Raw genomic sequence first — 27,733 nt, forward strand, 5'->3', positions numbered from 1 at the left:
CACATTTCTATGTCGTGTAGGTGCCGAAAATGCACTGAAAACAGCGTCTGTCGTGGCAATTGCTGAAGGAACTGTTTATCTTTACACTGAACGTGTGTGCATGGCATTTCGCCGCCTTCGCTCTCGATTCCTGACATGGCCTGGTCCTGTCCGACGTCAGCAGTTGTCTGATGCAATGGACGAGTGGGGTTTTCCCGGCTGTATTGGCATAGGGGATGGTAGCTATATCAGACTCCAAGACAAGCCTTTGCGGAATCCTTTTGCTTACTACTGTCGCAAGAAATTCTATGCTGTAAGTCCATTTATTTTTGTACGAGAATATCGGGGGTTTGCAAAAGAGAGATGTGGTCCCATGAAGCAAGCTCGAGTGCGAGCTTCTGTTGTCCGTCTTCGCTCCAGTAGTCACTCATACTCGATGCTGGTATACTTTTGCTCCTCATCAATCGTACTTCGGCTGCTCGGCATCACAATCACTCTCAGTTCACTCCGACAACTTCGCGTATGAAATAAACTGGCAAATAAACTGCCACTCAATAACGCTATCAGTTTATTTCCCACCGCTTATCGTTTGAGCAGCAAACAAACTGGTGAAATAAACTGTTATTGAGTAGGGTTAATAACTGTTCATGTTCAAATTTCATTTGCATACAAGGGACATGTGTGACAGACCCATATATATCATTATCGGAGGAAAAATAATTGTAACCGTACTAGTGGATGGCAAATGATAACAACAACAACAGGTCTTGAAGGTAAAATAGTTACTCCAGGACAACCTGTATTCCGAACTCAGGTCGTCACGGCTTGACGGCCAAGACCCGCAGAAGATTTGAGGGATTTGAGGAGCAAGTTGATCTCGTACCACACCTCCGAATCGGAGTAGCTAACTTGTTCGACGCACAGCCTAGCAGTGGGTCTATCTCAACAATGTCAGCCCGCAGTAAATCCATTGCAGGCTCGTACTATAGGTTTTGCATGTCATTGCCAGCGCTGCAAGAGATCGTCGAGACAATGATTTCTCACGAGTAGATGATAGGCCCACGATTTGATTCACATGCGCAAATATGCCTAGGAGGACTTCGGAGACATGGAGAACCTGATGCATTGATGTATTAGTTGTGGATCCGAGTCGATAGATATTAGAATCAGTCCTCAGCGCTCAGCACCGTGACAATTGCAAAATAGACAGACAAACAACCTCGCTGGCCGGATCAGTTTACTTACGATCTTCGACTTCAGATTTCTGTACCAAAAAATGAACAACTACTGACCATCATATTTCTGGCTTGATCCCGAAACACGAGCTTCGTTCCAATGAGGGCTGCATTTCTTCGCTTACGTGCAGTTCAAAAGGTACCCGTCTCACTCGCCAGGACCGTTCTCGACGTTTTGCAAAGTCAACCTTCACATTCGTCTACGATGTAACTAGTTGATCAAGACGTTCTCACTTGCAGTGCTGTGTAAATAAATAAAACTGTTGACAAGACACGCGGCAATCACTTGTACATATCAAGGTAAGTAATTTATCTTGACTCTGATCCGTATTCTTTGATTTGATTCAAAGTGACAGCACCAGTCAACAAGCTACGTCTTATTGAGTGAGACTTTCGCAAGGCTGATGATATTCGAGATAATACAGCTTCCTAGTCAACACCAAGTCAATACATTTGATTGCACGCAGTACACAATACAGCAGAAACTTGGGTACTTCGCTGTTCAGTTCAGCAATTCAAAACGCCATTTAAATTTCACATCACTGTCGAGGCTGTCAAGCTTTATCTGTATGCATATCGTAAGCCATGGCAAAATTCAAAATTGACATCAACTTCAAGACCTACAGGCGTGCCATTCTCCGGAGACGGGAGCTGCCAGGCAAGGACACCTTCGGGCGTTTCCATACATACCCTGAATGTAACACAATGCTGAAGCTACTATGCCAGTTACTAATCAATGGAAGCACGTACGCAACATAATCTCCTATTCTGCGCAGTATAAAACTCGAAGGCGTGTCATCGTAAAACAGAGTACTGTCCTGGAACCAAGTCAGGAGAAGTCTCACACTGATTGGAGAACGACGCTTACGCTCCAGTCGACAGCAATGAATTTTCCATCCGGCGCGTCGGCCGAACGGCCTTGGAACGTCGCGAGACCGGTTTCATTATATCTGATCAACCACTACATGTTATGATCAGCGACGGGACGTAGGAAGCTCGAGCCTGACGCACGGCTTGCACACCGCCTACGAGACCTTTCTGGAAGCCATCGATGGCATTAGGACGACCCACGGTCACTACCTGCCCCACCCACTTGGCACTCTCAATCCTGTAGATTCCGGGAGCGAGCTCGAGATTGTCAGACATAGTAAAACGAGTAGATGTATGTGTATGAGGAGGCTAGGAGAATGGTGGGCAACGAGCCTTTAAGATGTCGTTTATCTACCAAAACGGTCCTGACAAAACAACAAAAAGGGGAACACCGTAAGGACACTCGGACGCGAGTTCGGTATACTCTTCCATTCCAGATCCTTGTGCTCGGCTCAATAATTAGTGTCCCGGTGAGCATTTCCATTAGATTACGCAAAATATAATCCCATACATATTTTCAGACCTGAAAAGAGCCTTTCCTGTATAATGGGAGGTCGCCTAGAGTTCAATGATGGATGTTATCCGTATAGTAAATTGACCCAAGTAGAGTTGGGCAAGCCAATTTAACTGCAGAATGCGAGCGAAATGATCGCGTTGACAAGAACGTTACGAAAGATAGGCTCACCCCACAATGTGTTATGAGCACCCCATGATGCTGGCTTCCAAGACAGCTTCTTCGGACCCGAGGAATGGAGTGCCTCGCAATTCAAATGGCCAAGACATGCTCGGAACATAAGAGGAATGTTGACGTTAATTGGTATGGTCACCAGCGCGAATAGTATGGCCTCGTGAATTCATGCTGTCAAGGATAGTGTCTCCGGTTACGAAATGTGTGATAAGATAACGATTTCCTCCCCAGATGCGAAGACGTACAAAGAGCGAAAAGTCTATCAGAACCTAAGGCACTTCTTGGACTACATTTCGAAGTTGCAGATTGCAGAGATGCGATTAGCTGCCATCAGTAGCATCGTGACAGAACAACTTGAAACACTGTGCGAACAGCTGTAATCCAGCTAAGAAGTGAGGGAGTTGATGGACCTATTTTGCTTGCCTTTACCCCAACGCATCGACGCCGACCGTCGTCGGTGGGAGGGAATACTGCGCAATGACATATTCCAGCGTGCCAGCCCGAAACTGGCAACGCACGCTTGACAGGGACGTCACGATAAGATGCTCTCATGATGTTGCAGGCACTAGCACTGTCAAGTATGGCTGCACCTGACAAGCTTATCTTGAAATACGGATACCTAGTATGTCGGAATCAAAGAGAAAGAAAGAGAAGGCCGCGACTGAGACCTGATGGTTCTACCAGTGAGTTTATAAACATTGATGCGTTGAAACCAGAAAATATTATCTGACCCAGGCTCCTTGGTTTCTCTCCCTCCGCAGGATTCTTCGTAGCGCCATCTAAACATGAAACTTTGTCAGACGCAAAATACTATATGTTCTCATTCAGAGACGCGATTAACTAGCACCATACAAACCTGAAATGCGTCACAGCAACAACCTTAATTCCGAAGTTACGACTGAGTCTTATGCAAAAGATCAAGTACTACTTCGAGGGAAGGAAAAAGGATAACGTAATCTGCACACTGCTCATGCGTCACCATGGCTTGATCGCCGAAAACCAGGCTCTCCAGGGGATACTTTGACCGTGCCAAGAATGCCTTGAATTCATCATGAGGCCATACTCGCATATAGCGAGCTTCAAGCACCCGTAAATTGGGGAGTGATAGAGCATCGGATAGGTTAGATAAAGGGCGTGGGTGGACAGAGCCAAAATCATCGATGCGTATGGATCGAATTTCGGTGTGCGTGACTCTGAAGCTTGTATTTGGTTGAATTTTGTGTGAACCGTTAACGAGGATAGATTGGGACATGGCTGGAGCAAGTGGAGGAATGCATTCGGATGATGTATGGTGATCGCGACATTCGTCAGGCGGGTCCATACGGGATTGAAAGAAGACAAGTCCTCGACGTCAAACGACGACCATGTAACATCGAGACTGCGCAGAGTGGATGACAGTCGCGAGATAGATTGTGCAACAGATGGAATTTCACGACGGCAGGCGAGTCCTAACAAGAGCGGGCATCCTCGCGATCGCTTGAGCTACGAGTAGTAGCAGAAAGCTGCCCGCTGCCAGTCACTGTCGCCGACTTTCACATGGAACCTGCATCATAAACTGGGTACACCCACAGCAGCCTCCGTCCATCGTCGGCATACTGCGGTCAACAGCATGGGAGCTTCTAGCCTTGATGGAAACAAGGGGCTGTCTTCCGGGAGACAGTAGTTAAAATTTTGGGATAGGACTTCAGTTGGCGAGCACCAGAGAGCCGATCCGAGACCCTTGTGCACATTCATGGACTGGGTGATCCTGTCCTTCTTTTGAACGAGTTGCTGATGAAGATTCTTTATACCATCCATCACAATTTCCAGGCCCGATATCTCGTGCAAAACTGCATCCAACTGCTGCTGGCGCTCGGCGATGATGGTACTAATGAGGCTCTGGGCTTTGTGAGTGGTGAACTGATCGGTATTAGGGAACCTGGTGTTTCAAGATCTGGAATCTGGTCACGTCACCAATAAAATAACATCCGATATATACATCGGGAGGTCCATACGGATCACATTGTGAACGTGAGAGCTGAAACGAATGAACATTTTTATATGCAGACGTGAGTCTCTATGAAACTGAGCGCTTACGATGTTTTGCAGTGCACCAATGATGTCCGAGACCGGGGATAAACTTGCTTTGGAATTTGCAGCCATCCTCGATTGCTTGCGTGTTGTTTGCTAACGCGAAGACGTTGATATCCGATACTCCCACGGGTGACGGTAGTGGCTGAACGCATTCAAATAATCAAGTGTTGACTGCTGCACGACGATCACATCTATATCTATAGAGGGTGATGCATTGATGTTCTTGCAGAGGGAAAAATAGTGTATAATAGATATTCTACTATGCTAGTCACCACGTCAAGCTGGTACCCTGGGGTATACTAATATGAATAGACCGCTTGCCCATAATTCGAATATGCGTTTCGCATAGAGGTGTCTCTTGCTGTTCGAGTACGCAAGATCATGATGACGATGAACCAGCAAATCCTGAAGAGCAAGAAGAATCATCTACCTCCCCACGAGCGCCTGCAAATCTCTGGAACAATTGTGAGTAGCAGGTGACTCTAAAGCGGGGAGGAATCAAAGACATTAAAGAGTGAAAAAAAAAGTTGGAAAGCGTTCTTATGGGGGGTGTTTGTTTGTGCCTGTTTACACCCTGCCAAATTTAGATAATCGCCAATTCTCGGTTAAACGGGTAAAGGCTATCCTATAGGCTTGAACTTGAACTGGCATGACATCTATCTCGTCTCGGCGTTTGCGCAAAGAGCTCAATGAAATACAGACAGAGGGATGTCCAACGGGTGCGTCGTCTTACATGCTGCACGTGAAGCTGTCTGACCCGCATTAATCACAGGCATCACACTACTTAGTGCGGACAACTTTGAGACGTGGTTCTTCTCTATAGAGATTCTGGGAGAAAGTTTATACCAGGTTTAACAGAAGCTCACTTTCTATTTCTTGACCCTTACCCAATTTATGATCAGGAGGAGGTATTCAAGCTGATGTTTCGCTTTGACCCGAGCTACCCGATCTCGGCGCCTGCAGTCCAGTTTGTCGTTGACCAGGACTGGAAGGCACCTGTGCATCCGGTGTGTATATCCAGAGTCATAGTTTGCGCTTACAACTGACCTGTGATTAGCATGTATACTCTAATGGACATGTGAGCTCGATACTTGCCCACAGGTTAGCGCGCTGAGTCATTTCTGACGCGTCGTAGATCTGCGCTTCTATCCTTGGAACTGAATGGTCACCAGTTCTAAGCGTCTCCGCTGTGTGTGTAACCCTGCAGAGTATGCTCGCGTCATGCAAGGTGAGTTTCTCCTCGGTATCCGCGATGCAGTCTTTCTAGAAACACTGTTTGTGTTACAGTCGAAGGAACGGTGAGCTCCCGTGCTTGTCTAACGTGTCTTCCATTTATAATACGGACTCTTAAGGCCTGTGGATAATGACAGGTACGTTCGATACGCACCCGATAATCCAAAGAAGGTACGTGTCGGCGCCCTGTAAATGTTATTCAGGAGCCTGAGCTTTTTCGGCTGTAGACACGGTTCCACTATGACGGTAAGCGGCTGACGCGATGAATATGCTCGTCGGCTCACGCATTTGTCCCCCGTATCACACGAACAGATGATACGTAAGTTTAGTCTCAGCATTTCATGTTCGATCGCTGACATTTTGCTTCGATAATCAGGGTCTAGCTGTTGGATATATCTTGAGCCTAGTAAATGCAAATGTTGTACTACTAAACCGAAGGGATCACTGAGACAATGCGAGGAGTCACGTTCCAGTTCTTTGGATCGAATCATGGGATTTTTTACTCTAACTAGACGGGCATCAGATTTGCATCAGACTTCACCAACGACACTTTTAGACTCCGTGATCGCATGCTTCAGTTGATGGGTGCGAGTCGGACCTGCCCAACCTTAATCAGCTTGCCTCTCCGCGGCGTGCGTGGAAGCCAGAAGTGATTTCCGCCCAGGGGTGAGATTGTTCTATTGGTGAGAAACGCAGTGTGGAGTAGACAGCATAATAGCATGTGATGAAGAGAAGTGAATGGCCACAGCCTTGATCGATCTCTATGGAGGTCTTATCGATTTTTTACGAAGGGAAAACACAGCTCTTGCCCAGCTATGTGCAGCGATATCAGGACATGCTTGCCATTGGACCACAGGTATAAAACAGCTCAATGTCCGAGAAGCTAAGTGTAATAATACGTCCTCCGTGAATTACCTGTCAATCTCCCTCAATTCATCAATCAACGTTGGGAACATACGGCTCCACCAGCATCTTGCTAAACTCCTTCAGCTTCTGTGGACCACGCACTTCTTCTGTCAGTAATGGTAGCTGAACGATATGGAAGAACTCGTCGTAGAGCTCATGGGCCTCGGCAAGATACTTTTGCTGCATTTTTCGTCGTACTTGACAATGCTCGCAGTTGGATGCTAGATCAATGTTCAGAATTAGCACTACATGACGTGGAGCCGTAGCGTGCACTTGCATGTCTTGGGGAAGAGCAGCTGGTTGACCACGATGTTATGCGTGTCGATCTCGTAAGCCGTCAGTTCTTGAACGAGACGCTCCGTCTCGTAGAGTGACAAGAACTCTGAGATACAGACACAAACGAACGTGGTCTTTTCCTGCAAACAATATGATTTAGCTTTCAAGTATGGCCAATGATGACACGTACAGGGTCCTTGAATTGCGTGTTGACTTCGTTAATCACAGCACGCATAGACTCTAGCTTTGCAAACATATCCTCCTGAGAATCCTGCTGGCCACCCATCATACTCGACATTTGTCTGATCATGGGTCCGAATTGACCGCTGAGCGTGCTGAGTTTGCCCAGGGCCTTCTCCAATACGGTGGGGAACGAAAGGAAGCGCAGGGTATGACCTGTTGGTGCGGTATCAAACACGATGACTGAATATTCCATCGACTTGACGTGTCTGCGAAGACATTGTCTCGTCAATCCATGAAGGTCGGAAGCTAGACGACAAACTTCATGATCTCAGCAAAACTCATTGCTTCGTCAACACCGGGGATAGCGAATGCAAGATCTTGCATCATCGAGCCCATCATGCCGTTCGAATCAGCTGGTGTTGGGAGGTGTCAAGCAGGAGTGACGCTACGAGAGGTCAACGCGTACATTGCTCGACCATCTCCTGGATTGCACTTGTAGGATCGATTTCCATAGCGGACAGGTTCTCAAATCCATTGACCTTTGTCGCGTCTTTGGAGAACTTCTGTCCGAAAGCATCTGACAGATTATGTGCTGGGTCGGTGGACTAAATCTGAGAGTGGATAATGATTGTTGAAACCAAAGATGTGACCACGTACGATTAGCAGCACCGATTCTCGGCACTGAGCAAGTTGGATGGCTAGCGAACACGAGGTGGTTGTTTTCCCTGTACGTATGAAGCTATCAGGTTTCGAATAGTTTAGGATTAAGGGACCACGTACCGACACCACCCTTACCACCTGGCATCGAGCCCAGTATTAAGGCCGAGCTGTGCAAGCAAGATAGTGAAGCACATACCGCAGAATATCCATTTCAAGGACTTTTGATCCAGAACGTTTTGCAGGGTTGGGGGTAGCGTTTCTTCTGCCATTTGGGATGTTCGAGAGTTATAAGGAAGATGTCGGTTTGCGCGTCTTGAAGTACTGTGAAACCGTGATCTAGCCGCGTTTGGACGAGCTGCCTCTTTCAGCTTCTACATACTACTGCGACATTCTACACTTCAGTAGAATAAATTGCAGGATACGTGTTCAGGGTAGTAGCTTTTCAAGGTCACCATGGCGGAAAACAAATTAGCATTCAGAGGTTAGTTTCTCAAGACTTATCAGGGATGAGACAGACTCATATGCCCCATCAGCTTTACAACTAGCTAACGAACAACGGACTGCTTATGGTCTCCGGTATAATGACTTCACGCGATACAGGAAGCACTGTGCCAATAGGACGCATCGTCTCCGGTCCACCCTCAAAATGACCCATGGCAAGGGCCGAGAGTTCAAGAAACTGCCTCCCTTGAGCATAGATAACACCAAGGATGGACAGTGCGTGCTACATCACAGTTTCACAGATCAAGGCCTAATGAAGCTTGGGATAGCTTGGAGCTTCTACTCTTCGAATCAGAACGTGCTTGGGCTTACTCTCAGGATCTCATCACCCAATCCCTGCAGCCAGCCAATGAAGACCAGGCTGGAACCCTGCGACACAGTGCCACGGGACGCTTCCGGCGTGCAGTACACTGGTCGACGCAGCTCCTCTCGCACTGTCAATCTCTATATGCATCTTCGCGCCTCTCTGCAGAAGGGCTTATGCAAATCACCATCTATACTCTCATCCTCAACGGTCGCTTCCTGCGAAACCGGGACAACTTCGAGGATGCGGTGATCCAGCTTAGCGTTGCAAGGCACCTTCTCGACGAACTCGCTGATCGTGCTGCGACAAGCAGAGACCAGGCTCTCGCGACGGTCTTTGCAGACGAAATCAGCCCTGAAATCAGGTATTGTGCGCATGAGCTTGGACGGGAGAGGGCGTATGATGTGGATGCGATCGCTGCTGAGTTATCTGAAAAGCATCGAGGGGACATAGTTGAGGGATGCGATGCTCTGATTCAGAAATTTAGGCTGGAAGGAGAGGTTGCTGGGAAAGGCGAGGGGAGGAAAAAGCTGGGGACGTTGATGTGGGAAGGTCAGCCGGTGCCGGTGCGCAATCCGGAGTTGGTAGATGTGTTGCTTAAGGTGCAGGAAGCGGAGGCGAAGATTACGCAGTCGCGTGAGCCCGCTCGGGCAGAGAGTACTGGTGATAAAGGTGGGCGGAAAGGCAAGACAGGCGGTCATGGGTCCAAGAAGGGCGTTGCAGCATATGATGCTATTCTCCTCGCTCTTAGCGACGCCGAAGAGGTAGCCAGGAAACTTGTCGAAGCGCAGCAGGTGGACCATCACCCATCTTTGATTTCGTATTGATCACTAATCGACTTGACAGAGCTCCGGAAGCTCATCCACCTCTGCAGCTGGGACGCGTGACATCCACTTTGTTCACGCTTACATCGTCTACCAATTGCTCTCTCGCCGTATCCAGCGTGACCTTCTCCTAATATCTGCGCTACTCACCTCGCATCGACCACAGGCCTCTGCAAAAGCAAAGAAAGAGCATGTCGACGCCCGACTGTACCCTGCAGTGGTCAAGCTCCTGGACACCGTCATCCAGAGTCTTACCCAGATGCGCAACTTGAGCATCGTGGACGAGAGCCCTGACCTAGCATCTGCCGTCGAGGCGCGTCTTACGTTCACTAAAGCTAGAAGGTACAGATCAACTCCTGCGCTAATTTCATGCGCTGATGGTGTTTCAAGATGTTCTTATCTCTCGCAATGCTACGAAGCTGTGAAGAAATACGCCGAGGCGCTCTCCTTGATCCAACTCGCAACCATCTATCTCCGCGAAACACGTTCCACATTGTCCATCTTCTCAGAAGACCCTGGATCATCCACCTACTATCCACTCACGCCTTCTGCTCTCGACGCTCTAGAATCCACCATCACCCAAGACGGCCTTACAATCAAAAACGAATGGTTCGCACACAATGGCGGCTCCATCGACGCGGACAACAAGAAGTACAAGAAACCGTTATTTTTCGATATTGCCTTAAACTATGTGCAATTGGATATGGACAGATTGCAGGAGAGAGCTGGGAAGGTGCCTGCACCGGCGCTTGTCCCTGTGCAAGCCGTGCCTGCGAAATCTCGTTTGGAAGAGGTGGCGAGACCGGAAACGCCAGAACCGCAGGCGCCTGCGAGGGGAGGACTTAGCAGTTTGCTTGAGGGATGGTGGGGACGGAAGTAAGAGGTACGAGGTAAATTTATTACGACATTTGGGTGGATAGTCGAGTACAGTGTATTATCGTACGCAAAGCAAATGGGTAGCACAGCTATATCACAAAAAGAAACTTCACACAATCATTGTACAATAAACTAAGACGCGGAGGACTCGTCAGTGACGTTCATCAGCAAGCAGCGGCGACTTACCGCTTCAGATGCAGACTCGGAAAATTCAGAGTGACCTCCCAGTTTCTTTGCCTCGGGTTGACTGATGAGACTGATGCTGCGCCCAAGTTTTTGTACTTCCTGCCAGAACTCGGAGTTTCCGGCTTCCTCGAGACACGATTCCTTCAGGTCCCTCAGGAACCTGAAAACAATAGATATTTGAGTGCTGGAGAAAAAAATGAAAACCGAGCTTCAAAAGACTTACGCATTCCAAGCATCGACCTCATCCTCCTTCAAACACGTATCACGCATAGCAACCATACAATCAATCATCTCCTTATGCCGCCTCGACGCAAACGGCCTCAACACCACCTCCTTGATGACAGCGCCCATATCTTCCACAGCCTTCGTCACCACATCCCCTTGTGCAAGGTTCGTCTTGAAGTCGCGCAGTGGGTACGTCGAGCCGATGATACGGCCCGGCGCACGACCAGGGTCCACCGCAGGCGACATCGAGCGTTCTGGGGTGGGCAGTGCGTTAAATGGCCGTTTGTCCTTTTCTAGCAGGAGAGGCTCCTGGTCTGATTCTTCTTCCGTCTCAGAGTCTGAATCGGCGGGTTTCTTGGCTGCGTGTGCGAGTTTTGGGGAGACGGGTACTTGGGAAGCGGCAGGTTCTTTGCCTTTGCCTTTGCGGGGCGCGGCTGGTTTTTGGTCGAGGAGGAGCATGTCTTCGTCTTCGTCCCTTGCGCGGACGTGGTTGTCTTTGCGGACTTTCACGGTTTTCTTGGGCACTGTTGAATGGTAGATGTATGAGTATCGGGTGAGTAATGAAATAGGGGGGACGTGCCTTCTTTGACTTTGAACGCTGCCTTGCATTCTGCGACGGCGTCTCTACTATCTTTGAGGACTTGCCGAGGAGGGTTGATGTATTTGAGGAGTTCTGGGTGGGGTGGAGGAAGTGGGTTACTAGCAATGTCGTTCACGACGGCGCTATGGAAAAGCGCCTGTTTCGTGCGATGGATAGCAGGGTTGTACGATAGGCGGGTGTCGTACCACGAGATCGGTTCCCTGCATAACAACTAGATCAACAAAATAGAGCAAGCTCCAGATAGATTAACGCACCCTTGTTCGTCTTCCCCGCACAGCCCTGAGAGGTCCATGGCATCGACGAATTTGTCCATGGCTTCGAGCTGCTCTTCTGTGGGGATGTAGGGGTGCTTTGTGACCTTTTCGCCGCTTTTTGAGACGAGGTTCTCGAGTGATGAGAAGGTGTATTTGCGGACGTCGTCCGCGAAGGGCATCTATCATATCCGACAAGAATGTTTAAATGAGGTTGAGGGTGGGGACGAGAGACATACCTGCACCCACAATAGACAGTCAATGTTTGTAAAAATGCTTGGCGACAAAACGCCCATCTTTGGGTCCATGCCGTCCTTGGAGACCCAGCGCGCGATGGCGAGGACGCCTTTCTCGTACATGGCTTGTACGATGGACGAGAGTGCGACCTGCTGCTGTGGCGAACCGGGGTCTGCCCAGATATATTGGACTTCCCCCATCGCCAGCTCCCGGCGGAACTGTTGATACGTGAGCTATGCACGGGAAAATAGAGAGGTGTACCTACGTTCTTTGCAGGGAAAAACCCGCAGATGTCGATGCCCTTCCTCGTGTTCAACCGCGGGAACTGCCCATCAGGGCACGGGGCATACGTCGAGCCGTATTTGAAGCCCCTTATGAGCTGTTCCTTCTCCACCTTCTCGAGGTTCTTGTCCTTGTCTTCCTCGTCGTCACTACCCGTATCCTGTTCTTCTCCCTCCTGGGTTGAGTGATCGATATAGTACTCGGTACGCGTCTTCAGCTGCGCAAACACCACCTTGTCTTCTTCCTCATCGACTTCCATTTGGTCATCAGTTTTCTCGCGTTGACTGAATTTCTTCCAGCTCTTGGGGCGCGCGAGGGCCGTGCATTTGCTAGCTTTTACGGGGATTTCAATAGCTTCTTCGGGCCGGACGTCGACGTCGCCGAGGCGGAGAACGGTGCCTAGGAGTGCGGATTTGGCTTGTTTAATGTCTGGTCTGGCGATTTCTTGGAGAGCAAAGACACATGTTCCAACCAGGCCGTTGTCGAGAGATGCAGTGAGCTTGTGGTAGAATGCTTCGTTTTCGACCTTGATAGAAGACTTGTTCTCCTCGTGGAATGGGAATTCGTCGTCATCAAAGTCGATACCGCTGGTCAAGTATGAATCACGACATGAACGGGAAATTAAATGAGTAACGTACATGACAGTGAGAGCTATGTTAAGAGCATTCATTTTCTTGACAGTGGCCTCCCAGTCCTCGATTTCCATGGGACTCTGGCCATCTGTTATGATGACGATTTTACGTGTCCATGTACGTTTCTTCTCGAGGTAGGTGTTTTGTGTCTCAATGCCGACGATGAGGGCATCGATAGCTGCAGAAAATGAAAGGTCATATTCTAAGGAGGTAGTAGGTACGCACGATCTCCTGAGGTCTCGGAAGGCTGGAGAGCGTCGAGCTTTGCGAGTGTGGATGCGTTGGGCTGTGCAATGGGAATAAATTCTGTGACATGGTTGTATCCGCCGTTCTTTTCGTGGACGAGATTGTCCGTCTCTATACCATAGTCAGAACCTTTGTAGCGCGTGGAACATATATGGTTAGCGCACCTTCAGAGCCAAATAGGATGACGCCGCATTGGTCCGTTTTACGGCCATTAAAAATCTGGATTGCCATGAGTCCATAAGAGTGTCTAATTTTCTCAAGAGACGCACCATTTCTTGAATCTTGAGCTTTACGAATTGCAATGCCCATTCAAGGTTGGTCATTTCCGTGGTGCGCTCCTCCCCACTGGGCGTAGGGGGTAATTCGACTGTTCTTGTTGCAGCCATCGACGGGGAAACGTCGATGAGGAACATTGTGACGGTGTACTGCAGGCCATATTAGCAATAAAAATGGGTGAAAAAGCAGAAACGTACTCCTGCGCGTTCTGCGGGCATGATGGTGGTGTTTGGGAAAGAAGGTGCACGTCCAGAGAAACGCGTCAATTAGGGATGAACACGTGACCGTCGTGACTTGCTTACGGTTGCACAGTGTAAAATCTTCTCACGGTGTTTCTCTCTTTTCGCGCTGACTTGAGCCGAGAGGCACCAAGGCCGGACAAGCCAAACGATGGCCATGCAAGGCCAACTACAGATACATCAACAAAATTCATTTGCTAATAATCCACAAATGCAGGCTCAGCAGCAGATTTCTGCTGTTCAGCTACGACAATACCAGATTCAACGTTACAATGTTGCAATTCAGGTTAGTTGGTCAATCTACTATAGTTCCGTGGCCATGCTTTAACCGCTTTTCAGCGTATCAAGGACCTTAGGCAGTCTGGCGCCACAATGGAGACTTCTCCCGAACTTGCACAGCTTGTAAAGTCTGTTAATACCTATTCACAAATGGCTCAACAAATGAGTCAGTCCTATGTTACTTTCCAATGATATTCAGAAGGCTGAGCCTATGCTCGTTAGATAAACAGTCACATCCAGACCAGCCACAGCAAAACGGACACCCACAGCAACCTCCTCCCACAGATGGTCTCATTAATGGCGCTGCCGCCAACGGTCATTCTGCTCCCCAGCCTATACCAGGTCCATCCATTACCCCTGTATCCTTCACTCAAGAACAAATGGCTGCTCTACGCGCTCAGATTATGGCCTTCAAACTCGTCTCCCGCGGTTCCCCCATCCCCGACCATCTACAACATGCCATTCGTGTTCACAACACCGCCGTCCCCGATCTTGAGAAGCTTCTCCAGGGCCCAGACGTGTCCTCACGGATAGTTGACAGCGCTGCCAAAATACAGAAAGGTCACATTGCTCCACCCCCGCCCACCGAGCCCCCCGTACCCGTCGAAGTCGTAAAAGAAGAAGAACATGGCCCTCCCATCGACCCTGCTGATCTTCCCAAGGGCCCCTTCCTCGAAGACGCAGTTAGCTCGGGCGTGTACCCATACAACGCATTCAAGATGCCCTTCATCCACCTCGAGCGCCCACCCAACGTCGACCCAACCATGGTTGCAACCCGCCTCCAGCGCCTCCTCATTCCCTCCATCATGCCTGCAGGGCTCGACGTCCACCAGGTCATTAACGAGCGTGATCGGTTCATCGAAGCGCGCGTTCAACAGCGCATCAAGGAGCTCGAGGATATCCCCGCCACAATCGGTGAAGGCCACTTTGAATCTTTGGCAGACGTCATCCTCGGTGGAGCCAAGCAAGAGTCCCCCGACGAGTTCTCGCCACATGCTCCACACGGCAAGCTACGCGCAATGATTGAGCTCAAGTCCCTCAAGGTGCTCGAGAAACAACGTGCCATGCGCGCGCTCGTCGCAGAGCGCTTGATTCAAGGCACCCTGCTCCCGCTCAACCGTGTGGACTTTAGGCGTGCGCGAAAGCCCACCCTCAGAGATGCGCGCATGACCGAGCATGCAGAACGCAAACAGCGTATCGACCGCGAGAGGCGTGCGAAACACAAGCATGTCGAGCAGCTCGGCGTCATCTGCCAACACGGGCGCGACATTATCACTGTGAACCGCTCCGCACAAGACCGGGTCACAAAGCTCGGGCGTGCCGTGCTGTCCTTCCATGCCTTCACTGAGAAAGAGGAACAGAAACGTATCGAGAGGATATCGAAGGAGCGTTTGAAGGCGCTCAAGGCGGATGATGAAGAGGCGTATATGAAGCTTATCGATACGGCAAAAGACACGCGTATCACGCATTTGCTGCGGCAAACGGATGCCTATCTCGATTCGCTTGCGCAGGCTGTCGTTGCGCAGCAAAATGAGTCTGGCCCCCCCTTGGATACCAACTTTGACCAGGAGGAAGGCCCCGCGAACGAGGCCACGTTTGGCGCCCAAGTCAGTTCTGATGCACAGGATGACAAGGGCAAGGTGGATTACTATGCTGTTGCACATCGCATTTCGGAGAAGGTCTCGAAGCAGCCTGGGATTCTTATCGGCGGTCAGCTTAAGGACTATCAGCTCAAGGGCCTGCAATGGATGGTCAGTCTTTACAACAACAAGCTCAATGGTATCCTTGCAGACGAAATGGTGAGCAAGAGCATTTTGATTCTCTATATCTTATCTCACATGAGCGCAGGGTCTCGGTAAAACGATCCAAACCATCTCGCTGGTCACATTCCTCATCGAGGTCAAGAGACAGCGCGGGCCTTATCTCGTCATTGTGCCTCTATCAACGATGACGAATTGGTCCGGCGAATTTGCAAAATGGGCGCCGACGGTAAAGATGATCTCGTACAAGGGCAACCCAGCGCAGCGTCGCAACCTCCAAGGCGAACTGCGGATGGGCCAGTTCCAAGTTCTTCTCACCACGTATGAGTACATTATCAAAGACCGACCTATTCTTAGCAAGCTCAAATGGGTGCATATGATCATCGGTGAGTGGGTTTGAGTATTTTGTTGATTCTTGGGTGTTCATCCTTGGTATTAGACGAGGGACATCGTATGAAGAACACCCAGTCGAAACTCGCGCAGACGCTCACGCAGTACTACCACTCCCGCTACCGCCTCATTCTCACCGGTACTCCCCTTCAGAACAATCTCCCCGAACTTTGGGCCCTCCTTAACTTTGTCCTCCCCAAGATCTTCAACTCCGTAAAATCATTCGATGAGTGGTTCAACACGCCGTTCGCGAACTCCGGCACGGGTGACAAGATCGAGTTGAATGAAGAAGAGGCGCTGCTCATCATCCGTCGGTTGCATAAGGTGTTGCGGCCGTTCTTGTTGAGAAGGCTGAAAAAAGACGTGGAGAGCGAACTTCCCGATAAGGTGGAGAAGGTGATCAAGGTCCGCATGAGCATGCTGCAGAGTCAGCTGTATAGGCAGATGAAGAAGCATAAAATGATTGCTAATGGAAAGGATGCCAAGGGGTGAGTTTGGCGTTTTTTGATGGAGTGCGAGTTGAGGTGCTGATGTTTTTTGGGTAGCAAATCTGGAGGCGTGAAGGGTCTGAGCAATGAGCTGATGCAACTGCGTAAGATTTGTCAACATCCGTTCTTGTTCGAAAGCGTCGAGGATAAGGTCAACCCCACCGGGCTCATCGACGATAAGTTGATCAGGTCGGCTGGCAAACTCGAGCTGTTGTCTCGTATTCTTCCCAAGTTCTTTGCAACGGGTCACAGGGTGCGTCGTTCCTTACGATTCCCGGAGTTGTGCTGATCGTTGTTTCTATCAGGTCCTTATTTTCTTCCAAATGACGAAGGTCATGGATATCATGGAAGATTTCTTGAAAATGTCGGGCTGGAAATATCTCCGTCTTGATGGTGGTACGAAGACAGAAGAACGTGCCTTGCATGTGCAACAGTTCAATGCAAAAGATTCGGAAATCAAAGTCTTCATCCTGTCGACACGAGCTGGTGGTTTAGGTCTCAACTTACAGACTGCAGATACCGTTATCATGTACGTCGTCTCTTGCGGTCGTTTTTTTTCTGTTCTCACGCGTAGGTTCGCAGCTTCGATAGTGATTGGTGAATAGTCCTCTGGCTATTGCTTGGATGGTTGTACTGACTATAATGCAGGAATCCTCACGCTGATCTTCAGGCTCAAGATCGTGCTCATCGTATCGGTCAGACCAAGGCTGTCCGTATCCTCCGTTTCATCACGGAGAAGAGTGTCGAAGAAGCCATGTACGCTCGTGCACGATACAAGCTCGACATCGACGACAAGGTCATCCAAGCCGGTCGTTTCGACAACAAGTCGACGCAGGAAGAACAGGAAGAATTCTTGGTGGGTTACAGCTGCTCTTTGTGGAATAGTGAATAGCTTACTGAGCGGTATACAGCGATCCATCCTCGAAGCAGACCAAGAGGAGGAGAACGAAGAAGCTGGCGACATGAACGACGACGAACTTAACGACATGCTAGCGAGATCTGACGAGGAGGTTGAGATTTTCCGTTCGATGGATCTTCAGCGGGAACGGGATGCGTTGGACGCATGGCGTGCGGCTGGCAACAGGGGGAAACCGCCGTTGCCGCTCATGCAGCTTGAAGAGCTGCCTGAGTGTTATCAGACGGACGAGCCGTTTGAGCCGAAGGAGATTGATGAATCTCTTGAGGGCCGTGGGCAGCGTCGCCGTAATGTCGTCAATTATAACGACGGTCTTAGTGATGAGCAGTGGGCGATGGTACGTCTTGTAGGATCTTGCGATCCATGCATGCTGATTGCTTTTCTAGGCTGTGGAGGACGGCGAGGATTTGCAAGAGCTCGTTGACCGTGCCCGTGGCAAGAAGGAGCGACGCGCTGCAAACAAGCTTCTAAAAGAAAGCGATACGCCCGGTCGCGGTACTCCAGCGTCAGACGTGGGTGTTGGGCGCAAGGGGAAGAAGGGTAAGGGAAAGATGGCTACCAACGACTACGATATGCCTACTGTGGCTGGCAAGCGGAAACGTGGGATGAAGTCCATGTCTGTTACGCCTTCTGTGAATGAGGATGACGACGAGGAGCGTGATATGGTGAGCTGATGCTCCATATTCTTCGTGAACGTTTCTGACGTCGCCGGCGTCTAGAAACGACGGAAGACGAAGACGGGTGACTTAGCGCCTGCAATAAAGGACAAGATGAAGAAGGCTTTCAATGAAGTTCACAAAGCGGTTCTTGCATGTGAAGACAAAGATGGCCGAAAACGTTGCGAACTTTTCCGGGAGCTGCCTGATAAGCGAGTGAGTGAAAGACGTCAGGTGTCATGCTGCACCGATGTACTGACGCCATGATCAGGATTATCCCGATTACTACCAGTTGATCACGCATCCGATCGCCTTGTCCACGCTTCGAAAGCGGGGCAACGCTGGATATTACAAGAGTATCACGCAGTATAAGGAGGACTGGAAGCTCATGTTCGACAACGCACGGACGTATAATCAGGAGGGTTCCTGGGTATACATAGACGCTGAGGAGATGGAAAGGGTCTTCTACAGCACTTTGGAGAGAACCACTGCTGGGTCGGGGCTACCTGGCGCTTCGCCGGCTCTAGGTGGACCCTCAAGTTCTTCAGCGTATGATGCGCTTACTCCTATTCCTATGGACGAGGATGAGCGGCCGCAGCGTGGCAGGGCTCGGAGTGCTGGTCGCAAACAGGTTATCAGCGACGATGAATACCTGACGCCCAGTGATGAGGAGTAGATATTCCCCTTTGTCTATCTTTCTGTTTTGTTCTTTCGTTGTGTTTATAGCAACGTTCATTTTGGAGTATGTATTGGTACACAATAATATCAGATCACGATCTCCAAACCACCATCAAACATCCTCGACGTTGAGAGCGGGTTTCTCCTTTGACACTACTTTCTTCACTGCAACAATTCCCCTAAAGGCCACTTGAAACGTGGTTTGCATATCCTCCGTGTTGCCGGGAACCCTCTGCATGAATTCATCGACTTCCCGAACCGCACGTTTAAGGGCGCCGATGTCGCGGGCATGATGATATGGCGAGGATGGCTCTAGCTGCTTGCGCAATTGCAGGCCCTTCTTAAGGAGCACTCTGCAAACACAAGCGGGGCTGTGCGTCAGTCGATGTGTGACGCTGGGTAAGTTATGACTGACGTGATCTCGTTTGTTTGCCTGCCCAACTCCTCAAGCTTTTCGTGAGACTCCTTGTCGAGCTTGTTGAGAAGGCGTTTCGTCTTCTCTTTGGCGGCATGAGTAAGAGTGATACCTCGTTCCAGGCACACCAGAAGGTGAGGCAATGGTCCAAGGAAAAGAAGGCGGTAATAGCCTGGATGCCATCTAGGGGACCGCGTCTCCTTCAAGCATGTCATGAATATCGCCTCGGTTTCTGCATCCACTGTAGGGCTCGAGCGATATCGATGGTAACGGCGATATACATCCTGAATCTTGCGGGCTGCATCGTCTTCGTCTTTCGATGGCCCGTTGAAACGAAGAGACTCGTCTTGCAAGTCAAGGGATGTAACCGCCTGCTCCATGTTTTCCATGCCATCAATGGCCTCGGTATCAACATACACTAAGATAGCTTCCTCCCCCTCTGCCTCCTCTCCATCGGACTCTTGGGGTGTCGGTTCCAACTTCTCCTTGTGGTCTTGGTGAATCTCTACATCATCTTTGGGACGCTGTACGCGAGGCACGAAGGTGGCCGCCTCCACTCTCAGAGCAGACTGAGCAGCGACTGTGTGGGAAGAAAGGAGATAGGGAATTTCACTAGCCCTTTCGTAAAACAGTTGTCGGACCGAAGAGATTCGAGTAGGTTGTGGCGTCATCTTGTGGACTAGGTGGACGAGATCGCTCGCAGCATTGCAGTTATCGAACGCAAGAACAGCTCGCAGGTAGCCATCTAAGCGAGGGAGTCCTCTGCCGGGCAAGAGTGCACAATGCTGAACTACGTCATCCACGAGCTTTCGGTAGTATGCAGGATGCCAAGGCGGAGGATGTATATGCAGATGAAGAACGATCAAGTTTACTTTGCGCTTGATCATCAGGTCCCTTGTGTTGTGAGCGACTGTTACAATAAATTATGAGGAGTGCTTGAATTATGAAGGGCTTAAGCAGACGCACCAAGGCAGAGAATCCTGCAACTGTGGATGTGTAGGGTGAGTGAATCGTTGTAGACAGGCAGGTAAACCAGACCTACAGCCGGAATATAAAAATACTGCAAAGTACCCGTGTGACGTTGGTATGTGCAAGCCGAAGAAAATCTACTAAATCGTGAGCATTGGACAGTCTCTGAAGTGTACATGGACTCTACCGGTGCCAGCATCCGTGCGCAACGTCTCTATAAGATTCCTTATCGCATCGAAGAGCACTCCTACTGACTCCGGCGAGATGTGTTTGTTCGCAGAGAACTTGTGGGGGAAGATCAACCAGTTGGATGGAAGAACAACGCCATGAAGTCCATTTTGGGCGGGATCCATTCTGTGGTTGATTACGAAAGAGGAGAGAACATCTTCAATGTAGTCACATAAAACAGACAGATTGACGCGTAAACGGTGGTCGAGGACATGCCTGGGGAGCACTTAGCACATACATATGAACACAAGGCGCGAGCTCACTGTAGGTACAGAATTCCCGAAGATATGCTGCTTTCAGTAAATCCTCGGTAAGAATTGAGCATGTCGAACACCAAGCGGCGATTATCTGCTTTGCGAAGGAGCTCGGTGGACATATTTCGGGCGACACAATCTGCCTGAGCAATGTAGGCGGGAGCATCATTCCTGTCGAAAGCAAAACTGAGACTGGTGATTCTCATCAAGGTCGTCAAAAATCGGGATGAGCTCTGGAACGGGTCCAATTTATAAAAGGATTCGCGAGTCCAGTTCCTCACCACTCTCAGGCCAGCTAAACCATGCGGAATGAGGGTCAAATCGAGGTCCGCGAGGGAACCTTGAATGAACAAGGGCGGATTCAGCGCCTCGTAAAGGTGATCGATCCAGTCTCTCATGCTAATAAGGAACATCAGCATATAGTTCGGCTATAGACTACTCAGTGGGCCCACCTCTCCCATTGTTTCGTACTAGGGTGCGCGGAATACAAGAGTTGTAAAATGAGAATCTGCTGTATATGGATCGCGACATGGGCGTTGTATTGCACGCGGTCCAAATTCGATATCGTGACATGTTCCTGGGGGCATCGCGCTCGTCGGCAGGTCCCGGAGACGATATATGGTAAGCACTGCAAAAAGACAGGAGCGTCGCAGCACATCTCATCAACTGCCAAAACTTTGTCCTCCAAGACGGTTCGAATGGATAGATGGATCAATTCCGTGGCGTGTCTACGGGAGGCCGTATATCCGGACTGATGCATAGAGACCAGGTGGTTGTTCCGAGACGTTTCCGTTGCGTTGTCGTAGAGGAATGTCCCATGTGGTATGAGAAACTCGTCGCCCGACAGTGGCACGATGGAAAACAGTCTGAGTACATCGTCGCTCTCTAACGGGTCAGGCAAGGTCGAAAATTGATAAAGAAGTCGCGCATAGGTATGAAATGTTTCAAGGAAGCCTGCCATTTCATGGACTTGGAAAGAACGAATATCTGTCACTTGAGAGAAAAAGTGATCCAGGCAATGGAGAGCGGCAGATGGATTATTATGTTCCTGGAAGGCAAGCGCGAGCTTCTTCAATGACTCATGATCTTCCCCCAAGATGCTCTGAAACATCAAGACCTGCACACGGATCAGTTCGCTCGCTAAGTTTCAGCAATGCATGGTGAATACCAAGTCACGAGTCACGGGCTCCAGTTTGCTCATCTGCAGCTGATTGGTGAGAGCAATAGAATGCTGCACTGAGTCATCAGCAACGGCAGTTCTGGTGATCCTGAATGAGCATTCGCGCCACAGGGATTCCAGAAGGGCGTCGGCTGCACGAGCAGCTGAATCAACGTTTCTGTTGTCCTCGAGGAATGCTTGAGCTGCTTCCATGGGACGGTTCTCTGACAAGTGTAGTTCCGCGACCTCGTAGTACCTCGAGTGAGACTCGAGAAGGGAAACGCGAGCATAGTCCAAGCCATATGCCTCCAGAAACTCGAGTTCCTCGTCAGATGAGGAGAATAGAGGCAATGGGGCTCTGTGCAATTGCCATTAAACATAATCATCGTAAAGCTGCGACCACTTACTTATTGTTGCTTCTGCGGCAGTAATAAAGCCGGCATGCAGTCCACAAGCCTGTCGCGGTCTCCTCAGGTATCATTGTGCGGTAGTCAGTAAGGACACGGAGTGTCCGGTCGAAAGATCCAGCCTTGCGATATCTCTTCGCAGCTAGACCAAACTCTTGAGCCGCGAGATAGGTATCAGCAGCTTTGAGGTCCTTTCCTCCTCGAACGTAGCAATCCGCCGAAGTGCGGTAATATTGACGTTTCTCGTTCCCCGTCGCAGCTGCGCCACAGTCAGCAAAGGCATCTGCTGCCGTGATAAAAGCTTTTTGTTGGACGTTGGGCGAGGCCACTCCGACGCTGGAACGCGCTGCTTCCCGTAGTATATAAGCTTCGCAAACCTTCACTTCGCGGAGAAGGCCTCCACGCTGAAAGCAGTGCATAGCCTGCGAGTAGAGCTTGTGCAAGAATAGTGAGCGACCAGTGGATGCCCATTCTTCTCGATCGCAATCTGGATCGAAGGAGACAGCTAGAGGAGGAATATTGCTGTCGTGGGCACGGTTCTCGATAAGATTGTGAAACGTCCAGAAAATCTGAAGCAGAGGATTGTCGGATCAAGTAGCGTTCGACATGCAGCTGGTCTAAACGTACACGCATGGCATCAGACTTATCAGACCTGTCAAAGATCCGCATGTTCTTCCTTGCTCGGGTGATTCCCACGTAGAGGTGTTTCAACTGATGAAGATAAAAGTGAGTAACGTCCATTCCTTTGTTGGCGAGCGGTCGCTTACTTCACTGCATATTCCAGCATATCGGGCCTCGTCGCGGTAAAAATCGGGCGCATAACCTTGACTATCCACCCCATTGAGAATTACCCGCCACCGCGACGCGTCTATGACGGAATCTTCGAAAAAGCCGTACAAGAGAACCTGACCGCAGTCAGTCATCCACCAGGTAGCCAAGGTCAGCGTTCTCACATCGTCGAACTCAAGGCCTTTGCTTTCATAGAGCGTCCTGGGCAGACATGTGAACATAAATATCTTGGAGCACAAACAGACGACTCACATAATGATTCCAATATCGCCTACTTGTTCTCGTAACTTCTGGCACGCTGCATCGTTACGTACAAGTATGCCTATAGAATAGTGTTTCAGGCCACGAATAGAGTATTGCGCAGAAGCCTTTTACTTACATTGGTTAGGTCCAAGCTTGTCCCTGCGAGAATCTTAGCAAGGGAACGATAAAGCCTGAGCCACTTACCTCTCCCCAACCAAAAACTGTTTGCAGCGAGTGTCATCATCTGGGCCCGTGAAAAAGATTGGCTTCACTCCATCAACCATCCCCTTTTCAGGTTGGAGGTGATCAATTGAATCTGGCCAGAACTTCGTGATGAGCTCGATGACAGAATGAGCGCAGTTCACGATGCCACCGTGTGACCTATAGTTCATGCCCAATTGGAACATCGTTGGTTGATGCACAGGAGCTCTAGCGGAGTTGACCAAGATACTTTGCCGCTGTAGGAAGATAGATCAATTAAAAATCTGGGAGACAACCGCCGGTCGCTAACCTCCACACGATAGATAAACGCTTTCAGATCGTCGAACCTGAAGGAACTTCCAGCAGAGATCGCTTGCGCAGTATCCGCAGCCCAGAAAAGTCCGTCTGGATTCCTACACAATCGCCTCAAAACTAGAGCAGAAAGTTCTTCCACACTCTCGTGTTGAACAATGAAATCATGACTTACCCAGCGCATCGATCAACAGATTGTCTTGTGCCTCGTCGACATACCTGGTGTACATAATCGATAAAAACCTAGGATTAACCGATCGGGAGATATACCTACAGGTAATCAATTTGTCGACCAGGAAACCGCCGATCTCCCAAGACCTTGAGGATCGCGTGCGTACTGTTTTGGGCTATATCATCGGGTTTGATCAATGAGAAGCAAAATGACCCGTACCGATCCGCAACATCGAGATGGTATTTATACTTCTTGAACTTCTTGTAAATCTCGAATATATCGTAGACACTGTCCATGTGGTTCGCAGAAATCGGATTAGAGCGACGAGAAATGCGGAGATAGCTTGAACGGTCGAGAACACCGTCCGGACAGCTCAATGCCTGTTCTGAGCCTTTGATGATACCTATGTGGGGGTTCAGGAGCTGCTTTATTGGATACAGATTTGTACTTGCCCAGAAACTCGCTGAAAACCAACCATGAATCTGGGTAGGACATGTGAGTGTATGATCTGACAGCAAAGGAAGCAGCACTACTGAGGTTCTTGGTGAGACCCTGCGGAAAATGTGGCCAATATTGATTTTTGAATACATTATAGGTGACAAGCGAATCATGTGTCTCTGCATCGTCGGTGTTGAAGAACAGCTCAGCGCTACGTCTCGTCTTAGGATCGTCCATGTCGAAGACATCTGCTGCAATCATCTTTGCTAGCTGAACAAAATAAGCTTTCAAGAGGGTCTATGAAACACACGATGACATACCTGATCGAAAGTCACGAATAGGGGGAAATGTTTGTCCTCGAGTTGACTGTATCTCATTGGTATATTCATCTGCGACTCAGGAGCATCGTCATGATCAACAAGATCATTCAGAATGCTTTGTGCCTTGAGTTTGGCAAGTTCTTGCAGCGTAGAGCCAGCCGATGTCAGGGACTTTAGAAGCCTCGTGAAGTCTTCTCCTACTTTTGTCGCCAGCGTTCTAGATTTTGTGACAAAAATCTGACGTGGCTTGGGCATGTCAATGCCACTCGATTCCCAAGCTCGCTGAATGCCAAGGATCTTGTACAGCATCGTCGTCGTTTTTCTGGTGGTGAGATAAATAAGTGACCGATCTTGAGCACAGGATACTTACCCTGTGCCGCTTCGACCCAAGACATAGCACGACGTGGTGCATTCGACGACCTTCCATTCTTGAGAACTGAAGTAACGTCAATCATTAAACTCATTTCAAGACGGTAGGACATACGAGAGCATGAAGGCGTGGTGTACGTCTTCGTTTGCGATGAGACCTTTTGCGAGAATGAGAAATGAGGATGACCGAGTACATGCGGTAACTCACTATGCAAAAAAGCCTAATATGATATCATCAAGTCATTGCTGATCGAAGAACTGAGAAGATAAACTCACCTGCGAGAACGTTACGTATTTCTCTAGGCTAAAAAATCGTTAAACACAATGCGTCAGATCGAAAAAAAATTCACTCTTACACCAGCAAGGCGTGAAGCTACACCACAGATCAATCACGGTGAAGCTAAAGGATACAAACACTCAACATCGTCCATGTCCTTAGCACTGAGATCCAACGGACTCGCTGTGATTTCTGGCTCGAGTTCCGCCGGCGAGAATGAGGCTGGCAGAATAACATCGTTGGCTGCCTTGGTGCGGAAGATGCATCTGATAGATCAACGATTCAGTAGGTTGCATCAATAGGTGAGAGGCGTTCTCAACCGTCTGCGATATTCAGTTCCCTTGCGTGCTAGATGATTGCTCAAGGCATTCCATGATATTCTTTCAAGTTTTGAGTGTTCGTAGATCCCGTACACTTTGATGACTGGCATTCGCGTGAGCGATGAAGAAGACGATGTTCGCTCTTGATGCATGACGGCGCACCTTGTCTCTCAGACTATCAAGAATCGGTTTCAGTATCTTTTACACGTCTTTGTGGAAGAATAACATACCTCTCCATCCTGGTCAGGGATGCAATCAATCTGGTACTGTAAGAGAAACGAGGTTATTTTCTTCTCAGTGTGTATTGGAAATTACGTCTACCACGAGCCTGTAGATCCTCGGTCAACTTGGCTTCGAAGACCGGAATTCCTGCATCTGTTCTATCGAGCCTCTTTTGATTGTCGCTCGAGAAGTGACCGCGCGAGAGATGTCTGAGGAAAATATCAAATTAGCGCTATAGATATCATTAAAAGACGGACCTGATCGTCTTGAAAATGATCTTGAATATTTCCCGGTCCGCTCGACGGTATTCACGCAGATTGTTATAAGCCTCGGTAGATACAAGGATCCGCCACTCTCCGAACCCATCCGCGTTGTCGAAGTAAAGAGCAGCCTTCATGGGCTGCACCATCGGGTACACGCTTGACTCTGTTGAGCTCTCGACGTCTTCGGGGGACGAAAGTTTAGGTGCGACATCTCTGGCAGACTCTTCTACATTTGGGAAGAGTAAGGCTTTGATGTCGTCCGCTAATTCCGTCCACCGCAGAAGCGAGAGGTATAACTTAGGGGAAGCTGTCAGGGGAAACGTTGACAGGTACATAGTGACCATACATACCGAGAGCACTTGCTTCAGCTTGGTAAGAATGTGGGTGGATAATGCTGTGGCCGCGTCACTCGTGGTGGGCACAGCCACATCGAGCCTGGCGAACAGTGATGTGTTGATACCCGCATGCTGAGGTTTCTGGCGATGTCGCTTGCGCATTTTTTGATGCACTTTCATTTTGACGAATCCTTCATCAGGTTCGATGTCGAAGAGATCGCTCTCGTCTTCAAAAGAATTCGCGCTGGAAAATTTCATGGTGCTCAAGGCACGAAGCAAGGGTAAAGCGCCCTCGATGAAGCCTCTGTGGCGGCTGATGTCCCTTGAGACTTCCGTCTCCAGAGACTCGATTGGCAAGGCTAAAAAATATATAGACAGATTGTCCAGAACCTTGCTCGCAAGTGATGAAGGATATTCTTGAGATTTGGTAGGAAAGTCTGTCAAGATCTGCAAGATCATTCTCTCGGAGCGATCCCAAACTATTACAGAGTCAGAGCTGGTAGCGCAAGAAGAGAGTCTGTGAGATACCAGAAATGATATAGGCAAAAACATGGGGTGATGAGAGTAGGTGTTCGATCGTGGCTTGTAATCCAGTTGCACCTGAAGTTGAGATTGCGTCCAGATGATGTAAGGCGGCTCTAAGTCCTGCCTCATTGACGATTCGATCTTTGGAGAATAAGTCCAACATGGTCTGTTGAACGAGAGGTACTTGTGATATCGAAGTACTTATATGAAGGGTTGGACAAAGACTTGAGGTGGTAACCAACAATTCAAGAGGCACAAAAGTACAAAGGAGTACATGGCAAAGCAAGCCTCTCTTATAGTCGAGCGAGCGCCGTGTTTTGAACTTCCGAACATATTGGGGCACAAATTATGCACCTAAAATTGACACCTGCAGGCAACCTGAAATTGTATGAACGATAAACTTGGACCCTCAATGCATCCAGATTACCGTAAAGAAGGACGCTGACGTACACGTGGAAGAAGGGGCTCTGCTATAATAATAGAATAAGTTTGAGAGGGTAGGATCAAGAACGCAATCTAGTCCTGTCTTTTCTGCGGCGATGCGTGGACACCCGCGTTCATCTCC

At 49.3% G+C, this 27,733-nt stretch overlaps 8 protein-coding genes across 8 annotated transcripts; 3 read left to right on the forward strand and 5 right to left on the reverse strand.

The window, feature by feature from the left end:
* Positions 1-1,716: 1,716 nt before the first annotated feature.
* Positions 1,717-2,360, reverse strand: EDB91DRAFT_1082653 (uncharacterized protein; the record flags this gene model as incomplete). Its single annotated transcript, XM_041315514.1, has 5 exons — positions 1,717-1,779; positions 1,839-1,905; positions 1,965-2,032; positions 2,083-2,175; positions 2,226-2,360. The coding sequence occupies 5 exons, from the start codon at positions 2,358-2,360 to the stop codon at positions 1,717-1,719; spliced, it is 426 nt and encodes a 141-aa protein (XP_041176450.1).
* Positions 2,361-4,320: 1,960 nt separating this feature from the next.
* EDB91DRAFT_1054428 (uncharacterized protein) lies at positions 4,321-4,587 on the reverse strand (the record flags this gene model as incomplete). Its single annotated transcript, XM_041313828.1, has 1 exon — positions 4,321-4,587. A coding segment is annotated over one exon (267 nt), but the record flags the coding sequence as incomplete, so codon positions are not given.
* An 874-nt stretch (positions 4,588-5,461) lies between these two features.
* On the forward strand, positions 5,462-6,639 carry EDB91DRAFT_445919 (UBC-like protein). Its single transcript, XM_041327296.1, has 10 exons — positions 5,462-5,564; positions 5,618-5,694; positions 5,748-5,852; positions 5,903-5,923; positions 5,981-6,073; positions 6,133-6,143; positions 6,198-6,249; positions 6,306-6,324; positions 6,391-6,397; positions 6,455-6,639. Exons 1-10 carry the CDS (start codon positions 5,495-5,497, stop codon positions 6,459-6,461), a joined length of 462 nt encoding a protein of 153 aa, XP_041176452.1. The 5' UTR covers positions 5,462-5,494; the 3' UTR covers positions 6,462-6,639.
* A 375-nt stretch (positions 6,640-7,014) lies between these two features.
* On the reverse strand, positions 7,015-8,372 carry EDB91DRAFT_1237701 (anion-transporting ATPase; the record flags this gene model as incomplete). Its single annotated transcript, XM_041321613.1, has 8 exons — positions 7,015-7,191; positions 7,239-7,400; positions 7,451-7,709; positions 7,763-7,856; positions 7,910-8,048; positions 8,101-8,168; positions 8,224-8,241; positions 8,300-8,372. The coding sequence occupies 8 exons, from the start codon at positions 8,370-8,372 to the stop codon at positions 7,015-7,017; spliced, it is 990 nt and encodes a 329-aa protein (XP_041176453.1).
* EDB91DRAFT_1288435 (uncharacterized protein) lies at positions 8,152-10,741 on the forward strand. Its single transcript, XM_041324821.1, has 5 exons — positions 8,152-8,584; positions 8,637-8,820; positions 8,847-9,702; positions 9,755-10,074; positions 10,123-10,741. The coding sequence occupies exons 1-5, from the start codon at positions 8,557-8,559 to the stop codon at positions 10,610-10,612; spliced, it is 1,878 nt and encodes a 625-aa protein (XP_041176454.1). The 5' UTR covers positions 8,152-8,556; the 3' UTR covers positions 10,613-10,741.
* EDB91DRAFT_446344 (SPOC domain-like protein) lies at positions 10,669-13,767 on the reverse strand. Its single transcript, XM_041327297.1, has 12 exons — positions 13,742-13,767; positions 13,538-13,693; positions 13,433-13,487; positions 13,248-13,379; positions 13,029-13,200; positions 12,374-12,977; positions 12,111-12,326; positions 11,875-12,053; positions 11,600-11,820; positions 11,018-11,543; positions 10,795-10,954; positions 10,669-10,740 (listed from the first exon to the last, which is right to left on the reverse strand). Exons 1-12 carry the CDS (start codon positions 13,760-13,762, stop codon positions 10,726-10,728), a joined length of 2,457 nt encoding a protein of 818 aa, XP_041176455.1. The 5' UTR covers positions 13,763-13,767; the 3' UTR covers positions 10,669-10,725.
* A 346-nt stretch (positions 13,768-14,113) lies between these two features.
* Positions 14,114-19,236, forward strand: EDB91DRAFT_1288447 (SNF2 family N-terminal domain-containing protein). The gene is made up of 12 exons (XM_041324822.1): positions 14,114-14,228; positions 14,285-15,861; positions 15,911-16,208; positions 16,262-16,700; positions 16,758-16,953; positions 17,006-17,229; positions 17,283-17,297; positions 17,349-17,556; positions 17,612-17,953; positions 18,003-18,281; positions 18,336-18,488; positions 18,544-19,236. Exons 1-12 carry the CDS (start codon positions 14,156-14,158, stop codon positions 18,946-18,948), a joined length of 4,209 nt encoding a protein of 1,402 aa, XP_041176456.1. The 5' UTR covers positions 14,114-14,155; the 3' UTR covers positions 18,949-19,236.
* EDB91DRAFT_1249139 (uncharacterized protein) lies at positions 19,063-27,331 on the reverse strand (the record flags this gene model as incomplete). Its single annotated transcript, XM_041323031.1, has 34 exons — positions 19,063-19,303; positions 19,366-20,275; positions 20,332-20,351; positions 20,408-20,471; positions 20,522-20,778; positions 20,826-21,215; positions 21,269-21,933; positions 21,985-22,333; positions 22,383-22,951; positions 23,010-23,093; positions 23,150-23,287; positions 23,336-23,372; positions 23,424-23,493; positions 23,551-23,573; positions 23,619-23,872; positions 23,926-24,047; positions 24,103-24,146; positions 24,202-24,264; positions 24,319-24,581; positions 24,613-24,807; positions 24,858-25,179; positions 25,228-25,293; positions 25,342-25,384; positions 25,435-25,447; positions 25,503-25,530; positions 25,583-25,599; positions 25,649-25,769; positions 25,824-25,926; positions 25,986-25,998; positions 26,054-26,089; positions 26,185-26,254; positions 26,303-26,604; positions 26,659-27,122; positions 27,172-27,331. 34 exons carry the CDS (start codon positions 27,329-27,331, stop codon positions 19,063-19,065), a joined length of 6,516 nt encoding a protein of 2,171 aa, XP_041176457.1.
* Positions 27,332-27,733: the final 402 nt, after the last annotated feature.

The sequence above is a fragment of the Suillus paluster genome (genome assembly GCF_016628075.1).
Source record: "Suillus paluster strain FC165 chromosome Unknown EDB91scaffold_31, whole genome shotgun sequence".
Classification (NCBI taxonomy): domain Eukaryota; kingdom Fungi; phylum Basidiomycota; class Agaricomycetes; order Boletales; family Suillaceae; genus Suillus; species Suillus paluster.

Excerpts from the sequence above, each read along its gene's own strand:
- EDB91DRAFT_445919 (XM_041327296.1), top strand. The coding sequence starts at position 5,495 with ATGACATCTATCTCGTCTCGGCGTTTGCGCAAAGAGCTCAATGAAATA. Across the intron at positions 5,853-5,902 it reads GGAAGGCACCTGTGCATCCG|CATGTATACTCTAATGGACA; the intron begins GTGTGTATATCC and ends ACCTGTGATTAG. Across the intron at positions 5,924-5,980 it reads ATGTATACTCTAATGGACAT|ATCTGCGCTTCTATCCTTGG; the intron begins GTGAGCTCGATA and ends GACGCGTCGTAG.
- EDB91DRAFT_1288435 (XM_041324821.1), top strand. The coding sequence starts at position 8,557 with ATGGCGGAAAACAAATTAGCATTCAGAG. Across the intron at positions 8,821-8,846 it reads GATAACACCAAGGATGGACA|ATCAAGGCCTAATGAAGCTT; the intron begins GTGCGTGCTACA and ends ACAGTTTCACAG. Across the intron at positions 9,703-9,754 it reads AACTTGTCGAAGCGCAGCAG|AGCTCCGGAAGCTCATCCAC; the intron begins GTGGACCATCAC and ends TCGACTTGACAG.
- EDB91DRAFT_446344 (XM_041327297.1), bottom strand. The coding sequence starts at position 13,762 with ATGCCCGCAGAACGCGCAGGA. Across the intron at positions 12,978-13,028 it reads AACATAGCTCTCACTGTCAT|CGGTATCGACTTTGATGACG; the intron begins GTACGTTACTCA and ends ATACTTGACCAG. Across the intron at positions 11,544-11,599 it reads AGCGTTCAAAGTCAAAGAAG|TGCCCAAGAAAACCGTGAAA; the intron begins GCACGTCCCCCC and ends ACCATTCAACAG.
- EDB91DRAFT_1288447 (XM_041324822.1), top strand. The coding sequence starts at position 14,156 with ATGGAGACTTCTCCCGAACTTGCACAGCTTGTAAAGTCTGTTAATACC. Across the intron at positions 15,862-15,910 it reads GTATCCTTGCAGACGAAATG|GGTCTCGGTAAAACGATCCA; the intron begins GTGAGCAAGAGC and ends ACATGAGCGCAG. Across the intron at positions 17,557-17,611 it reads AAGAACAGGAAGAATTCTTG|CGATCCATCCTCGAAGCAGA; the intron begins GTGGGTTACAGC and ends AGCGGTATACAG.